Below are 19,110 nucleotides of genomic sequence, written 5' to 3'. Positions count from 1 at the left end.
CAGAGAGGCGGATCCATCACAATGACTGGCAGCTAAGTCGACCTCCTTGCACAGATGCTTCCTGGAACTCCTCTGGGCTTAAGTAGTGTGCCTGGACCAATCTGGGGCATATCAGTCCAGCCTCCTGTGGTGATACTTCCTGTGTTTGTATCTCCACAGGAAGTATGTGGTGATGCCTACAGGTTTCCCATTGCTGCCAGGTAGTGGTGTGGAGGTGTCACCTGTCCTGCAGACCCAGGTTCTGGTCACATCTTCACAGAACCACACAAGGTGCAAGACTGTGGAGTTTCTCACACCAGTGCAACTCCTTTGGACCAGATCCTTAGCTGTTGTAAATCAGCACAGCTGCATTTCAGTCAAAGCAGCTGCATCATTGACACCAGCTAAGGACCTCGTCCATTGACTTCCCTGGTATTCTGATTTAGACGGAGAATGAGAAAGAGACAAGCTATTGAGGTACACAGAGCTCTTCTTCAGGTCTGGGAAAGGTACTCAGAGTCACAGCTAAATACATACAGGAGTTGCACTGGTGTGAGAAAATGAGTACTTTTCCCAGACCTGAGGAGCTCTGTGTAGGTTGAAAGCTTGTTTCTTTCACCAACAGAAGTTGGACCAATAAAAGATGTTACCTCACTCATCTTGTCTCCCTTGGTAGGGTCTGAAGGTAAACGATGAGTAGCTGTTGGATTTTACAAGCTGTGAAATAGAGCACTGTAAACTTGAAATCTAGAGAATTTTTTAAAAAAGAGTTCCAAGAATCAGGTTTTTACATTGGACCATGATTCCTAACTTTTTCATGTTTTTTTTTTAAAAAGGTTCTCCCCAGCCCTTTGTTGTTGCTGTATGAAAGACCCAACAGGGGAATCTGACAAACTAAGGCTCCCATCTCTCACAAAATAAAAGGCAGGTGGTTCCCTGTGTAGACCCCTGTTCTTGCAGGACTGGAACCTGCCTGGCTATACAGGGGAATTGGTGACAATGACTCTGCACAAAGTGCTGTCTCATACACAAACTAAAATCAAGAGGAAAACATTTTTCTACCCTCTATCAGTTATAGTAAATGTAAGATGTAACTTAGAATCATAGAATCATAGAATATCAGGGTTGGAAGGGACCCCTGAAGGTCATCTAGTCCAACCCCCTGCTCGAAGCAGGACCAATTCCCAGTTAAATCATCCCAGCCAGGGCTTTGTCAAGCCTGACCTTAAAAACTTCCAAGGAAGGAGATTCCACCACCTCCCTAGGCAACGCATTCCAGTGTTTCACCACCCTCTTAGTGAAAAAGTTTTTCCTAATATCCAATCTAAACCTCCCCCACTGCAACTTGAGGCCATTACTCCTCGTTCTGTCATCTGCTACCATTGAGAACAGTCTAGAGCCATCCTCTTTGGAACCCCCTTTCAGGTAGTTGAAAGCAGATATCAAATCCCCCCTCATTCTTCTCTTCTGCAGGCTAAACAATCCCAGTTCCCTCAGCCTCTCCTCATAAGTCATGTGTTCTAGACCCCTAATCATTTTTGTTGCCCTTCGCTGGACTCTCTCCAATTTATCCACATCCTTCTTGTAGTGTGGGGCCCAAAACTGGACACAGTACTCCAGATGAGGCCTCACCAATGTCGAATAGAGGGGGACGATCACGTCCCTCGATCTGCTCGCTATGCCCCTACTTATACATCCCAAAATGCCATTGGCCTTCTTGGCAACAAGGGCACACTGCTGACTCATATCCAGCTTCTCGTCCACTGTCACCCCTAGGTCCTTTTCCGCAGAACTGCTGCCTAGCCATTCGGTCCCTAGTCTGTAGCGGTGCATTGGATTCTTCCGTCCTAAGTGCAGGACCCTGCACTTATCCTTATTGAACCTCATCAGATTTCTTTTGGCCCAATCCTCCAATTTGTCTAGGTCCTTCTGTATCCTATCCCTCCCCTCCAGCGTATCTACCACTCCTCCCAGTTTAGTATCGTCCGCAGATTTGCTGAGAGTGCAATCCACACCATCCTCCAGATCATTTATGAAGATATTGAACAAAACCGGCCCCAGGACCGACCCCTGGGGCACTCCACTTGACACCGGCTGCCAACTAGACATGGAGCCATTGATCACTACCCGTTGAGCCCGACAATCTAGCCAGCTTTCTACCCACCCTATAGTGCATTCATCCAGCCCATACTTCCTTAACTTGCTGACAAGAATACTGTGGGAGACTGTGTCAAAAGCTTTGCTAAAGTCAAGAAACAATACATCCACTGCTTTCCCTTCATCCACAGAACCAGTAATCTCATGATAAAAGGCGATTAGATTAGTCAGGCATGACCTTCCCTTGGTGAATCCATGCTGGCTGTTCCTGATCACTTTCCTCTCATGCAAGTACTTCAAGATTGATTCTTTGAGGACCTGCTCCATGATTTTTCAACTTGTAACAATAGAAGCTAAAAAACATTTCAAACAGAAGCATTTTAATTCACAGATTTTTTTTTTATTATGATTAGGAGCCCTTGTCATAGACGAGGACCCTCATTCTGCTAGGTGCTGTACAAAATGATGATCCCTGCCCCAAAGAATTTACAATCTAATTATAAGGCAAAATACAACAGGTGGAGAGAGACAGACAGGTTAGAACACAAGGAAACAATGAGACAATATTAGTCAGCATAGAATCATAGAATATCAGGGTTGGAAGGGAACTCAGGAGGTCATCTAGTCCAACCCCCTGCTCAAAGCAGGACCAATCCCCAACTAAAGTGTCCCAGCCAGGGCTTTGTCAAGCCTGACCTGGCTTGATAGGCTGCAGTATCAGCACATCTAACTGTTGGCAAGGTTTTTTGAATAAAGTTACCAGTAAACCCCCCCGCCCCCACCCAGGGCACTGGCAGCTGGAGGAAAGACTATCAGCATGATTCTAAAGGAGCTGAGCGGTCAAGGAGCAGGGGAATGGACAAGGGGTCCCAGGATGTCTGAGATTTGCATGGGAATGGCAGCTCATTCTTCAGAGGACAAATGTCTTCCCAGCACTGGAATGATTTGGGGAAGATTCTGAAAGGGGACTTTTTTAGGATATTCCATGCCCTTTCCTCCCAGATCCTCTCCTGGGGGTGTTTCGTGGTTCTATTCTATGTATTTTGATATACTGCCCAGGTCATTACAGTATCTGAGCACCTCCCAGTAGCGTGTTAAGTGACACAACTAACATCTGTCATGTATGCTTTGTTGTTTCTTTCATCCTCACCCCAGGGGGAGAAGAGAACTAGCCCTAATAGTTAATGCATGTGCTGTTGTGGTACTTTTTGCAACAAGACCTGCAAAGCATTTCAGTGACTTACAGATGCCCCAAACTTTAAGTAGGCTTTGGTATTAAAGCCAACAATAGCAAAAAGTCAATAGGAAACACAAAACAGATGCTTTCACGGCATTATTCTACAAACATAAGGATTACTTAAACATTTGGAGCCAGCTCTTCTGCTGGTGCCAATTGGGCTAGTTCTACTGAAATCAAAGGAGCTACACCAATTTGCACCAGCTGAGGATCTGACCCTAGTGATATTGCTATAGTTGTCAAAGGACTTAGACATCTCCTACCTGATGAAGAATTCTTAAGATTGTATCCATTCATTGTCCTCGATCAGATCCAGAAGTACCAGAGCTTAACCCACCCTGGGACACCAGAGAGAGGATGCCAAAATAATCCTCAAAAAACCCCAGACATAAATCATACATCATTGCAACTAACTCAACTTCAGTAGGACTAAATATTAAGTAATTAATGTATTAAAGTTAAGCACGTGCTTAAGTGCTTTGCTGGAATGGTGTCTTCACGGCAAATACTTTATTAAATACTGGCTGATGATCTGAAAACTGGGACATGTTTGTAAGTTTTATTTTCCTGTGTTTTAAATATATTCTTTATCGGAGATGGGAGGAGGGGATAGAAGTGACTAATGTGATGGTACTGAATTTATCAAGGAGCGCATAGCTTTCTCAGTGGCTGTAGCTATGGTAATAGCTTCTATAGTTTATCAAAGAATCGGTGCCTTTGGACAATGATTCATGATTGTGTGTCACTTTTAGTCGATAATATCTTGTGTATTGGACACAACGTGTGTCAAAAAGTATAATGTTCAAAGAACAGGGTTAGTCTTTCATTTATATAATGTGGTTTTGGATGTATTGTAGCTTGATTGTTTAAGATTCCATTTTCAGTGAAAACTGGGGCTACGCTGCATGAAAGCAAAAACGCTGTTATCAAAACGGAGTTTTTATAAACCTGACATGACATGAGAGGTGGCCAAATTATATATAATATATGTATACATATATACTTTTCAAGGGTAGGGGGACGGAAGGATTTGTCTGTACAGAGATTAAGTGTGTAGCATGCTGGGATGTAATTTTACAGCACAGCAGCCTGCTACACACTGAGTGGCCATGTAAACCCTGCTGCCGAGCACTAGATGTTCCGAAGTGCATTTTGATGTGCACTACAGAACTTTTAGTGCGCTGCAACAGGGTCCCCATGGCCATTTAGTGGGTGGCAGGCTGGTGTGCAGTAGATTTACATCCCAGCTTGCTGTGCCCTACGTTTCTGTATAGAGAAGTTTGAAGAGTAGTCTATGAGAGGAAGAGTAGCCTTCTTCCTAAGGAGACACGGGATTTTGGGTTCAATTCCCAGCTCTGCTGCAGCTATCCTGGGTCCTCTGAGGGAAATCTGGTAATCTGTCTGTGCCTTAGTTCGCCATCTTACTGAATTTTTCCTTTTCATCCCACCTTTTTGTCTGTCTTGTCTGTTTAGATTATAAGTCGAGCTAGTCAAAATAACCAAAATTAGTTTAATGAAAATTTTCGAATTTGTTGTCTTTTTGAAATACTTGAAACCAACCATTAAAAAATTTTTTTTTTGATTTCTTTTCAATTTCTTTTGTTCAAAATTTTTATTTCAAATGTTATCAGAATAGTTAACAATTTTGATTTTGGTTTACCCAAGACTGGGTTTTTTGGTAAATAAGATTTGTATTTACGGAACAGCGCTGTTTTTGATAAACATAATTTTTTGATTATTGAAAACATTTTAGGAATGATTAAGAATTGAAAAAAAATAAAGGCATGAAATCTTTTGAGAAAAAACAAAAAAAGTTAAACAAATGTCAACAATTTTTTACAAATTGGAAAAAGGGCATCTTGTGACAGACACATTTCAACCAGCTTTAGTTTTAAGCTCATCAGCGCTGTTGCTATTTTATGATGTGTTTGTACAGTGCCAAGGTCAATAGGGCTCTGATCTTTCTGAGGGCGTCTTTACCATGACCATAAATAATAATAATGACACTGGCCAGATTCTCAGTTGATGTCAATGGAGCTATGCCTATTTACTTTTGGTCCAATATTAATGACAATAAAAACAAGAGTTCTATACGAATATTGAGTAGAAGGTAGAAAAATATCACTGGTTCTGTTCTTTTTGTAGATTCCCACAAAAATCACAGAAGTTAACAATGGGAAAAGGTTTACTATGTTTTTCTGAGGAAATTCTAGCCCCTTTCCTTGCAAATCTTCCCTGAGGATATTGTCTAGTGTTTTTTCCAGTCTAATTTTACGGGTGGGTCTTCCAACCTTTGGAATGTATTTCACAGCAAAGTACAGCATGCTGTCAAGAGAGGCAGAGTGGACAAGTGGCTACAGCACTTAGGTGGGACTCAGGAGAACTGGGTTTTATGCTCAGCTCTCCTATTGTCCTGCTCGGAGACCTTGAGCAAGTCACTTCATCTGCCTCAGTTTCCCCATCAGTAAAATAGGTATAATGATACTGACCTCTTTTGTAAAGTGCTTTGAGATCTATGGATGAAAGGCACTATATAGGAGCGAGGTATTTTTATTGTTGTTATTAATGAGAGAATAACATTGAATAGGTGGAGGAGTCAGTGTAGTGGAATTGCAGTTCACCTTATGAGCTTCTGAACTCATAGCATAACACTAAAAATGCCACCCTGGCAATGGCACCTGTTGTACAGAATGTTGCCAACCATGATTAGTAGGCTTCAATCAGTGAATTCACTTTCAGCTCCCATAATTATTAGTTAACTTGTAGAAATCGTAAAACCAGAAATTTGTCATGTGAACCATCAGAAAATTCTCACTCGCTCATCTTGCAATCCTGAAACACTGATAGCCCGAAAGATCTAGTTAACCCATGTTATTTTTTGGTTTTGCAACTTTTTGTTTAATTAGAAATAATGCCTAGAAACACTCTATCATGGGGCCTTGTAAATGATTCGATTACCTTGTGCCAAGTGGTAGATGAGTTCATGCATGGCAAAGCGAAGTGCAACCATTAAAGGGCTTGTGTGTGACAATTTGTAATGGACAAATATTAAAAGTGTGTTTTAATATTACTATCCCACTTTGGGTTGGGTATCCTCTGTGTTAGAGGTGACAGAGTATCCAAAACTTATCTCATCTGTCTAGCCCATTACCAGGATATCTAAGCATGCAGGGGGAAGCCATAGTTGGGTTTCCAATGCTCTGGTGGGGTGAGGAGCTAATGCTGCTATCTTATCTGTCTGAAGTGCTTCTATGTGCACCAATTACAAGTGTATCTGAGCGCCTCACTATCTTTAATTTATCCTCGCAACACCCTGTGAGGTAGAGCAGTGTCATTATCCCCATGTAACAGATGGGGGAACTGAGGCAGTAGGATCTAATGACTTGGTTAAGGTCGCATAAGAAGTCTGTAGTGAAGCAGGGAACTGAATCCTGGTCTCCCAAGTCCCCAGTTTGTGCCCTAACCATTGGACCATGTTGGCAGCATGTATCCTGTCAGGAGGGCAAGGTTGGGTTGGGAAGGTTGCTGCCACCACCATGCTTCCCTCCACTCCTGCGAGCCAAATAGCGCCAGGATGGCTGGTGTGTGGGTGGGGCATCGATTACATGTTTCAAAGGTGGAACTAGGAGCGTTGCTCACCACATTGTACCCAGCACTCGGGAGATATAATGCTACAGACGTTTCGCCCAGCCATTGCTGCACAGGTCAGAAACCTCCTCCTCTCCCCAGCAAAGCCGTGCCTCTTAAAAGGTATAATAATTTAGCCATTTATATTTCTACCATCCCAGGCCATAATTTTGATATAATTCAAGCCCAAATTCTTTGAGTGGCAAAGGAAGGCTTCAGAAGAACAAGGGGGTATATTACTTATCTCGTTACCTTCTTAATGATTCATATAGTGTCTGGAGGAATCCTAGTTTTCTTTTAGTATTTTTCCTCTTTCTGTTCTCCAGCTGTGTCTGTAAAATCCCATGCACGTTCATGTTAATATCAATGTAACTCTCACCTGAGAAACATGTACAGCTCCAGAAGTATCATCTGTAAGGTTGGATCCTGGCTTTTTGTAGAAGTGTGAAATGTCATTGCTGCGGCAACACTGTCAAAGCTGCTAAGTTGTTACATCTGCTCAGTGCTTCTGTCCTTGGAGCTCCAGTGTTATCAGCACTAGCAGAGAGCACCGCTTGCTCAGCCAGCAAACCTCGATGTTACTCAGAGAGAAAGACCACAGGCACGGTTCGGTGACAAAGGCACTCAGCCAGATTTATTGCCCTCAAGGCACAATCCTAGTGACTCGCACAACTTGGACAAATACATTAACGCATGAGTGCCCTGCAGCAAGGAGCAGTTCAGTCATCCGCGGGAGTCTCTGCTGTCCCCTTGGCCTCACAAAGGGCTAAGGCAAGGTACCTCAACATTTACAGACTGAGACAAACAACTGGTATTAACAAGTTACATATTGCCTTACATGTTTCATGACATCTGTTTGTTACCTCCCCTTGTACCCAGTTCTTTATATTTCAGAAAAACATCCCTATTATTCTGTTAAACCATCTTATCTTGTACTAGATTGTGGTGTGTCTGTACTAACCTTCTGAAATATATTTACGTGTATATCTAGTACCTTGTACGCTAGCAGCAACTTTGCCAAGTTTATGTACCGAACAGTGAATGTGTGAGCATCTGCTTTAATGCATGGCCTGACTTTGGTTCACAGCTGCTGGTTCAGGCCTAAGGCCCTGCACCAGGCCCAGTGCTCCAGGCTCTCTCTCTGTACTACACATTTGATGGAGCACTGTATTGGGGTTCACTCAACGCAAGAGCTCCTCTTCCTGGCCAGGCATGTCATAGTGGCTTTCTTCCCAAATGGCAGCCCCTGCCAATAGTCAATCCATGGCTGCGATGGTCTCTCTTCCCATAATTCACAGTGCTCCCTCTTTGCGATTTGGCCCTGCGGGTAGATCACTGTATAGTCCCCCCCTTCCAGGATATCAAAGTCTCACCAGACCAGATGTCTGGGTGGCACCGCCAACAGTGCTGTGCCCTTTCCGAGTGACTGGTAGGGGAACTCAGGCTCCCCCCTCCCTTTTCTTATTGTTTCCCTGGGCTTCTTCCTACCCAGGCTTCTCAGACTTTATTTTCCCACAACTCCTCTGGAGTTGATCCTGCTTCCAGGGCCAGGATCCCAGGGCTTATTCTCCCCCCTGGGTTTCCTCCTCCTCCCCACCTCTCTGTTCTCAGAGAGTGACTACAGACTCTCTCCTTGTGGCCTCCTGCTACTAAAGACTTCATCTCTTTATATTCTTTACCCAGCTTCTCCCCCAGCTGGGCATTACCAGCAATTAGTATTTATAAATCCCTCGGCCTCCCTTCAGGTGCAACTATGAAAATTAATTGGCCCCATCTGGAGCCTCCTTAACTCCATCAGGGCCAGTCTGGGGTGAACACCCCATCATAATGACTTTTTTCATTTGACAGGTGGGTTTTCAGAAGTGGGATGTAGCTGGTGTATGATGCTGTCATGCACAAACATGAAATACACTGAATGATAGGAGTGCTCCCTGCAGTTTATAATTCTGCAATATTGTTAGGCCACTTGTGTTTAAGATTGCATTAAAACGAGGGCTTGTATAACACGCAGAGTGTGGCTGAAAATAGCTTTGTGTGATTGAATTGCAAATGCAATTATTTAATTTCTCTCCGAGGCCCGCACAATTTCTCCTACCCTCAAGTAGTATCAGGAGTGCCAGATGGGTTGCAGAACCTCCACTTTAGTGACAAAGGGATCTATTGTTGGAACGCGTCAAGTTAATTCAAACTCCTGGAGGTAAAACAAAGTTAAAATGCTTGTGGAATATCAGCCTTTGATCAGCTTTGTGATGGCCTATAAAATCCTCTACAAATTGAGAGAAGTCGGTTGATTTTGATTGCTGTTTCAGTGTCTTTTTTGTTTGTTTGTTTCCTGTAGAGGAGTGCTTAAATACCAGACTAACCTAGAGGAACACCCTCCTGGCTGCTTTCATCCTAACACAACTCTCCGAGAGGATATTCCAGTGCCAGGCACTTTTGAAGAACCTTTTCCTGAGTACGCTCCTGAGCCTTTCCCAGCAGAACCGGAACCATTTGTACAAAATAATTTTGTGAGAATTTGCGCTGAGGAACCCAAGTTCCAGTCGCACTTCCCAGAGGTCTGTATGATCCGATATTTCAGGTTTTACAGGCAATGCCAAGTCTTTCAGTCAGCCACGACCACTAATTATTACTTCTCTGGACCAGAAGTTTTAATAATGGAAAATATTAAAACCTTATCAGGCATCAGCCCACCCCACCCCGCAGCTTTTACAGCCCGAGTTCTAGCCAGAGCCACAATGTCTACACAGCTATTTTTAGGGCAGCATCGTGAGCCCTTGCTAGCCCATGTCTGTCGAACCAGGCTGGGAGGCTGGCTGCTGCAGACTCTGTAGGCACACACTGTGTGACCTTGGGCAAATCACTTAATCTCCCCGTGGCCAAATCCCATCTGTAAAATAGGGCTAAGAATGCTTCCTATCTCCCACCCTTTGTCTAGTTAGGCTGTGAGGGTGAGAGTCACAAAATTATTTAGCTATCTAAACCCAAGATGTAGGCACCTAAGTCTCAGTTTGTGCTCCACTGCGATCCACAAAACTGCTGCTGAACACCGCAGGTGCCTAAATTCACTCAGTGGCTAAGTTTTTTTGCAGTAAACGTTCCCTCAGCACCTGTGTTTCTGCCTCTGGGCATGCGTACTGCTGGCTCCCTCTAGATGTCTGGGTGCCTATCTCCTGCCTAAGCCCCAGAGCAATTCACAACCAGAGAAGGCAGGCAGACAAACACCTATGTTGTGTGCCAGGCCCAGTTCAATGGGTGAGCCCAAAAGCTACCTACTGGAGCAGGCCGCTCAGGCAAGTTCACACAAAACAGCTGGGGTGAGAAAGGGAAGGAGAACTTCCTTTATAACTTTTAATCTAATGGTAAGGGTATTCACCTGGGATGTGAGAAACCCGTGGTTCAAGCTCCCCTCTGCCTGATGAGGAGGAGGGATCTGAACGGGGATCTACCCCCTCTTAAGTGCTCTAACTGCTGGGCTATGGAACATGCTGATGTGGAAATAGAGAGTATCTATTTTAGAAAGACAGCCAATCTTGATTTAAAGACTTCAAGTGACAGAGAATCCATCACATCACTAGGTAATATGTTTCAGTGATGAATTACCACCTGTTAAAATTTCTACTTTATTTCTAGTCAGAATTTTTCTACCTTCAGCTTCCAAAACACTGGATCTTGTTATGTCTTTGGCTGCTAGATTACAGAGCTCTGTACTATCAGAAATCCTCAGCACACATAGTTATATAAAGACTGTGATAAAGTCACATATTAACGTTCTCTAGGATAAACAAAATAGATTGAGCTATTTACACTTAAAGTTAAGTGCAGGCTTTAGTGCTTTCCTGCATAGTGATGCTTTCCTGAATTGAGGTCTGAGTGGATACCAATAGTACAGATGCTATAGACAAATGTATTAGCATCATGCACACAGATTCCACAGTGAGCAATACAATATAAACACAACTTTCATCTTGACCACCACTACAGATGGCTATCTACACCGGCCGAAAGCCTATTTTCATTAGTATCAAATTCAATGAGAATGTTAAAAAAGGAAGGAGGAGGCAGAGTTTATTCTAGAAAAATGTGAAAAGAAAAATGGAATTTTAGAAAAGATCAATAGACTCAAGATGATTTAATTATGATATATGTATGTCCCAATCCACCAATCAGAAACAGGGCTTCATTCTAGGATCTGTACAAACACAGTGGTCTACACGGTCCCTGTCCCCTGAAGAGCTGAAAATCTAGGAGCACAGAGCAACACACAAAATATCCAGTTCAGTATTGGGCCGAATATTACCCAAAAGCTCCTCAGCTGCCTGTCCCATCTGCCCTTCACCTTAGTCATTTGAGGAGGCATGTTGAAGTTGTTCCACTTTAATTAAATAACTGAATAATTCACTATTAATTGGGCCAGAGAAAGATTTAGAATGATTCTGTAGCCTTGTGATTAGGGCAGTCACCTCCTCCTCGTCCATTGGGACTACTTGCAAAGTAACGGGTAGTGTTCAATGGTTCCATGTCTAGTTGGCAGCCGGTATCAAGTGGAGTGTCTCTGGATTAAGTTTAGAAGTGTGTGCAACAAGAGTGATGTAGTGGTGGGAGTCTGCTATAGACCACCGGACCAAGGGGATGAGGTAGATGAGGCTTTCTTCCGGCAGCTCACGGAAGCTACTAGATCGCATGCCCTGATTCTCATGGGTGACTTTAATTTTCCTGATATCTGCTGGGAAAGCAATACTGCGGTGCATAGACAATCCAGGAAGTTTTTGGAAAGCGTAGGGGACAATTTCCTGGTGCAAGTGCTAGAGGAGCCAACTAGGGGGGGCGCTTTTCTTGACCTGCTGCTCACAAACCGGGTAGAATTAGTGGGGGAAGCAAAAGTGGATGGGAATCTGGGAGGCAGTGACCATGAGTTGGTTGAGTTCAGGATCCTGACGCAGGGAAGAAAGGTAAGCAGCAGGATACGGACCCTGGACTTCAGGAAAGCAGACTTCGACTCCCTCAGGGAACGGATGGCCAGGATCCCCTGGGGGACTAACTTGAAGGGGAAAGGAGTCCAGGAGAGCTGGCTGTATTTCAAGGAATCCCTGTTGAGGTTACAGGGACAAACCATCCCAATGAGTCGAAAGAATAGTAAATATGGCAGGCGACCGGCTTGGCTTAACGGTGAAATCCTAGCGGATCTTAAACATAAAAAAGAAGCTTACAAGAAGTGGAAGCTTGGACATATGACCAGGGAAGAGTATAAAAATATTGCTCGGGCATGTAGGAATGAAATCAGGAGGGCCAAATCGCACCTGGAGCTGCAGCTAGCGAGAGATGTCAAGAGTAACAAGAAGGGTTTCTTCAGGTATGTTGGCAACAAGAAGAAAGCCAAGGAAAGTGTGGGCCCCTTACTGAATGAGGGAGGCAACCTAGTGACAGAGGATGTGGAAAAAGCTAATGTACTCAATGCTTTTTTTGCCTCTGTTTTCACTAACAAGGTCAGCTCCCAGACTGCTACGCTGGGCTTCACAAAATGGGGAAGAGATGGCCAGCCCTCTGTGGAGATAGAGGTGGTTAGGGACTATTTAGAAAAGCTGGACGTGCACAAGTCCATGGGGCCGGACGAGTTGCATCCGAGAGTGCTGAAGGAATTGGCGGCTGTGATTGCAGAGCCATTGGCCATTATCTTTGAAAACTCGTGGCGAACCGGGGAAGTCCCGGATGACTGGAAAAAGGCTAATGTAGTGCCAATCTTTAAAAAAGGGAAGAAGGAGGATCCTGGGAACTACAGGCCAGTCAGCCTCACCTCAGTCCCTGGAAAAATCATGGAGCAGGTCCTCAAAGAATCAATCTTGAAGTACTTGCATGAGAGGAAAGTGATCAGGAACAGCCAGCATGGATTCACCAAGGGAAGGTCATGCCTGACTAATCTAATCGCCTTTTATCATGAGATTACTGGTTCTGTGGATGAAGGGAAAGCAGTGGATGTATTGTTTCTTGACTTTAGCAAAGCTTTTGACACGGTCTCCCACAGTATTCTTGTCAGCAAGTTAAGGAAGTATGGGCTGGATGAATGCACTATAGGGTGGGTAGAAAGCTGGCTAGATTGTCGGGCTCAACGGGTAGTGATCAATGGCTCCATGTCTAGTTGGCAGCCAGTGTCAAGTGGAGTGCCCCAGGGGTCGGTCCTGGGGCCGGTTTTGTTCAATATCTTCATAAATGATCTGGAGGATGGTGTGGATTGCACTCTCAGCAAATTTGCGGACGATACTAAACTGGGAGGAGTGGTAGATACGCTGGAGGGGAGGGATAGGATACAGAAGGACCTAGACAAATTGGAGGATTGGGCCAAAAGCAATCTAATGAGGTTCAATAAGGATAAGTGCAGGGTCCTGCACTTAGGACGGAAGAATCCAATGCACCGCTACAGACTAGGGACCGAATGGCTAGGCAGCAGTTCTGCGGAAAAGGACCTAGGGGTGACAGTGGACGAGAAGCTGGATATGAGTCAGCAGTGTGCCCTTGTTGCCAAGAAGGCCAATGGCATTTTGGGATGTATAAGTAGGGGCATAGCGAGCAGATCGAGGGACGTGATCGTCCCCCTCTATTCGACATTGGTGAGGCCTCATCTGGAGTACTGTGTCCAGTTTTGGGCCCCACACTACAAGAAGGATGTGGATAAATTGGAGAGAGTCCAGCGAAGGGCAACAAAAATGATTAGGGGTCTAGAACACATGACTTATGAGGAGAGGCTGAGGGAACTGGGATTGTTTAGCCTGCAGAAGAGAAGAATGAGGGGGGATTTGATAGCTGCTTTCAACTACCTGAAAGGGGGTTCCAAAGAGGATGGCTCTAGACTGTTCTCAATGGTAGCAGATGACAGAACGAGGAGTAATGGCCTCAAGTTGCAGTGGGGGAGGTTTAGATTGGATATTAGGAAAAACTTTTTCACTAAGAGGGTGGTGAAACACTGGAATGCGTTGCCTAGGGAGGTGGTGGAATCTCCTTCCTTGGAAGTTTTTAAGGTCAGGCTTGACAAAGCCCTGGCTGGGATGATTTAACTGGGAATTGGTCCTGCTTCGAGCAGGGGGTTGGACTAGATGACCTTCAGGGGTCCCTTCCAACCCTGATATTCTATGATTCTATGATTCTATGAGTGCCCCAAGGGTTGGTCCTGGGGCCGGTTTTGTTCAATGTCTTCATTAATGATCTGGAGGATGGTGTGCATTGCACCCTCAGCAAGTTTGCAGATGACACTAAACTGGGAGGAGAGGTAGATACACTGGAGGGTAGGGATAGGATACAGAGGGACCTAGACAAATTAGAGGATTGGGCCAAAAGAAATCTGATGAGGTTCAACAAGGGCAAGTGCAGAGTCCTGAGTTTAGGACAGAAGAATCCAATGCACCGCTACAGACTAGGGACTGAGTGGCTATTCAGCAGTTCTGCAGAAAAGGACCTAGGGGTTACCGTGGACAAGAAGCTGGATATGAGTCAACAGTGTGCCCTTGTTGCCAAGAAGGCTAATGTCATTTTGGGCTGTATAAGTAGGAGCATTGCCAGCAGATCGAGGGACGTGATCATTCCCCTCTATTCAGCATTGGTGAGGCCTCATCTGGAGTACTGTGTCCAGTTTTGGGCCCCACACTACAAGAAGGATGTGGAAAAACGGGAGAACATCCAGTGGAGGGCAACAAAAATGTTTAGGGGGTTGAAGCACATGACTTATGAGGAGAGGCTGAGGGAACCAGGATTATTTAATCTGCAGAAGAGAAGAATGAGGGGGGATTTGATAGCTGCTTTCAACCACCTGAAAGGGGGTTCCAAAGAGGATGGATCGAGACTGTTCTCAGTGGTAGCTGATGACAGAACAAGGAGTACTGGTCTTAAGTTGCAGTGGGGGAGATTTAGGTTGGATGTTAGGAAAAACTTTTTCACTAGGAGGGTGGTGAAACACTGGAATGCGTTACCTAGGGAGGTGGTGGAATCTCCTTCCTTAGAAGTTTTTAAGGTCAGGCTTGACAAAGCACAGGCTGGGATGATTTAGATGGGGACTGGTTCTGCTTTGAGCAGGAGGTTGGACTAGATGACTTCCTGAGGTCCCTTCCAACCCTGATATTCTATGAGTCTATGATTCTAAAGCTGTGTCTACATTTATGGCGGCATGTAAGAGTACAGACATTGCACGCTCAGCTAGCATGGTGAGATACGGCTTAGGCCAGTAGCATAGTGTAGAGTGCCCTACCTGCCTGAACCACCAGGGTATATACTCTGCACGGCTCTCTACACGTCCACGCAGTGCCTCCCGTGACTCCCCTGCTATTTTTAGCAGTGTAGTGTCCTACTGCCTCACTGGAGCCTTTCACTGTGACATGGAGAATCACAGAACCATAAGGTTAAACGCGAGGGTCGTCTAGTCGAATCCCCACATTTTGACCTAAACACCACCGTGGCACGTGTGGACACAGCCGGCCTTTCACTGCGGCCTGTGGCTACGTGTGTAGTGCCTATATTTCAGATGCAGCCACGAGTGTAGACATAGCCTAAGACATTAGTCACCGTAAGGATGGTAGAACTAGGCTGTATAAGGAGTCATATTATTTTGAAATAAAAAAGGAAAAACATTCCTTGGAGTAATATTTTTGCTTTTCTTCTGCAGACTTGGCTTTGGATTTCTGGACCTTTGTGCTTATATTGTGCAGAAAGGCTCTATCGCTATATCCGCAGTTACAAACCGGCCACGATAACTTCAGTGATAAGCCATCCCTCTAATGTCCTTGAACTACGAATGAGGAAAGAAAACTTTAAAGCAAGGCCTGGTCAGGTGAGTTGACTCACAGCACATAAAACTCCAGCTTCTCTTATGCAAGGGTTGAGGGATGCTTTTAACTTTGGGGTATTGTTAGTAGCAGCCATAACCGAATGTTTTGAACGTAGCTTTTTTACCATTCGTTTTTCTCTGGGTGATTTATTTCAGTACATTATTCTGCACTGTCCAAGAGTGTCAGCATTAGAAAGCCATCCATTTACACTCACAATGGTAAGAAATCCATTTACTTTGAATTATTGCATTTGAAGTAGTTTCCCATTTATTTATTTTTGGTGAGGGAGTGTTCTCTCTCATTTGCAGTGAAAATTCCTTGAATAAGAGCTTACGGTTCATTTCAGAGGTTACCGGTGAATATAAAGTGATTGTTATGTCTCTCAGCACTTTGTGTATTTAATTTTGTCTACTGTTGAGAAAATGATCATAGGAACCTGTTTTCTAACTTCCATTAGTGGGAAATAATAATAATAATAATAATTAATAAAAATCCTTTCTATTTTGCTCATTCAAATATAAACAAAACAGCACTGAAAATCTTTATGTGGAATTAGGCAAAAACTTTTATTTTGTCTGTTTGGTGAAATAAACTTAAACAAAGACATTGCATCAGCTTCTTTTAGTTTAGTCCATAAGTAAGTTCCTTTTTCAGTCTTCTACTATGTTGGTGATTTGTTGTGAAGTTTACCAGTGATGTAGGACCAGTGAGATGGTACAGTTGGAGAGTATGGGCCTATTTTGTTGTCTTATTATGACTGATTTACCCCATTGTAAGTGTGAAAAGACCAGAATCAGACCCATTTAATTTAAATATTAAATAGAAAATATCTTTTGATAGTTCTCCCTGTATTGAAGTTGACAGATTGGACAAATGGCAAGTGTGATGTCAGGTTCCAAAATAACAACTGCTGCTAGCAGCTAGCATGGAATTGACCATTATAATTAAGGACACTTGACCAGATCCTGCAGATTTTACTCTGGCAAATCTTTGAATTAACTCCTCTGGGTGCTTTGCCAAAGGAAAGACTGCAGAAGTGGGCTCAGTGGTGTAAATTGACAAGTTCATTGACATCAAGTTGATTGCACTAGTTGAGGATCTGGCCCACTATTTGGAAAAGTCTGTTACAGTGATGACACCCATTGCAAGAAGCAAATCTCAAGACTGGGTGAGACAGATATGGTTTCTCAGTCAATATAAATAATTCATTTATATTCAAATACAGGGTTATGTATTTTCAGCTGAGTACAAATATCTAGTTGATAGATTAGTTTAGATCTGTAGCAGAATCATAGAATCATAGAATATCAGGGTTGGAAGGGACCTCAGGAGGTCATCTAGTCCAACCCCCTGCTCAGAGCAGGACCAATCCCCAATTAAATCATCCCAGCCAGGGCTTTGTCAAGCCTGACCTTAAAAACTTCTAAGGAAGGAGATTCTACCACCTCCCTAGGTAACGCATTCCAGTGTTTCACCACCCTCCTAGTGAAAAAGTTTTTCCTAATATCCAACCTAAACCTCCCCCACTGCAACTTGAGACCATTACTCCTTGTCCTGTCCTCTTCTACCACTGAAAATAGTCTAGAACTATCCTCTATGAGATGGTAAAGTAACTTTCTCTTATGTACAATGCATTCTATACTGAAATAGGGTGATGTTAACAGCCTATAGGATAGGTCCATCAATGTCTATTAGCCAGGATGGTCAGGGATGCAACCCCATGTGCTAGGAGTCCCTAAGCCTGTGGCTACCAGATGCTGGGACTGGACGAGAGAGGATGGATCACTTGACAATTGCCCTGTTCGGTTCATTCCCTTGGAATCATCTGGCACTGGCCCCTGTCAGAAGACAGGATACTGGACTAGATGGACCATTGGTTTGACCCAGTATAGATGTTCTTATGTTCTTATATAACATAGTGTATACTGCTTTAAATATTCCTTCGTATTAAATTGCTGTTTTGACATTAGCTCTGATTTTTATTGCCCCAAATGTATTTCAGTAGCACTTTAATTACACTGCAGTAGATACTATTACTGGGTGGTTTATTGCATAATAAGGACTTGAAACATCTAGACTTATAATAGTCTTCTCTGTCCAGCTTTGGCAGGGGACAGTAGTTTCCAGATGTCTTTCTAGGTCATTGTTGTGCCTTGGGCTTCTTCTTTGCTTAGAAAGCTTTTTTCACTGCAATATAATGCTAGACATAGGACGAGGCTTAAGGGTACGTAGGCAATATCTTTACTCAGTAATTTTTCCCCCCTGCTGCTGTCTGACCTACTCGTAGGTAGCAAGCATTAATGATTTCAGTGTGAGTTTTGTCAACTTTTCTTATTCTTTTACATAAATAATAATAAATAATAATAATGATCTTTTCTTGTTATTTTATAATGTGCATGGTGCTTAATAGACAAGTAAAAGTGATAGATCTGGGAGCTTACAATGGACATAATGCAGCAAGCAATGCCAATAGACAAAGGCTGGAGGGAAGGGGAGTATGGGCACAGAAGGAGGGCTTTGCATCTTTACTGGTCCCTCTTAAAAAAAAAAAAAAAATAAAAGGTTTAATATGTTGCTGCTTGGATTAATGCCCAGTAATAAGGCTGGGGTGGAAGCCCAATACCTACTCCCATTGAAGCCTCTGGCAAAACTCCCACCTGTCTCCATTGCAGCCAGAGTGTACACTAGATCCCAGCCAAGTGAGGTAAATGAGGTGGCATTTTGTAAAGAGGTGGAGTAATTTGTGCAATTTAATAGTCGCCCCCCCCACCCCCCCGTGGAAGGGGTAAGGCATGAAACTTGTATGTGGATTTGGCAAGGCAAAGTCCATATCACTACCTAGGGCTCAGAGCTGCTCTCCTGCCTCCTCCTACTGTGGCTGCTATTTTACCCTCTAAGCTGGATCAGCAGTCAAAGGCTTCAGTGCCACTTTCGCAGCCTGGTGAAATCACTGGATCCATGCAGTCGTTGATCCTCCTCCAGCCTGCCCCAATGACTGAAACATTTTGCTACTTGAAAACACATTTTTCTTTTCTAATATGAAAATTCCATTTATTTTTATCCATGCTTTCATTTTGTCTCGCTCAAAATTTCAAGTTTCCAGAGGGGTGAGGAAGAGGTAGCACAGCTTCTGCAGTCCCCTGGAGGAATCCTGCTGGCCAGCTCAGCAAATTATTTTGGGAGCTCTCAGGTAGCTCACAATAGAATAGAAGTTGTACCATCCTTGAATAGGGTACATCACCCTCCCCACTGGCTCTCCGCTAGCTTTGTACAACTTTTGTCCATATGCTCTCTATTAAGCAGATTTAAGAATATTTATTTTCCTAGGTCCCTTTCAGAGCATCGAACAGTCACTCCCAA

General features: G+C 43.9%; 1 protein-coding gene across 2 annotated transcripts in view; it reads left to right on the top strand.

Annotated features, from left to right (window-relative positions):
• The window catches only part of NOX4 (NADPH oxidase 4), a 142,800-nt gene that overhangs the window by 14,979 nt on the left and 108,711 nt on the right, over nucleotides 1-19,110 (top strand). For both annotated transcript variants that reach the window (XM_077805354.1, XM_077842249.1), the window contains exons 7-9: nucleotides 9,279-9,498; nucleotides 15,588-15,752; nucleotides 15,906-15,968. In XM_077805354.1, the coding sequence (XP_077661480.1) occupies nucleotides 9,279-9,498; nucleotides 15,588-15,752; nucleotides 15,906-15,968 (448 nt within the window). The remainder of the gene's footprint in view (nucleotides 1-9,278; nucleotides 9,499-15,587; nucleotides 15,753-15,905; nucleotides 15,969-19,110) is intronic.

The sequence above is a fragment of the Eretmochelys imbricata genome, chromosome 1, assembly GCF_965152235.1.
Source record: "Eretmochelys imbricata isolate rEreImb1 chromosome 1, rEreImb1.hap1, whole genome shotgun sequence".
NCBI classification, from domain to species: Eukaryota; Metazoa; Chordata; order Testudines; family Cheloniidae; genus Eretmochelys; species Eretmochelys imbricata.
Note: the sequence above shows the minus strand (reverse complement) of the source record. Positions and strands in the feature narration are given on the sequence as shown.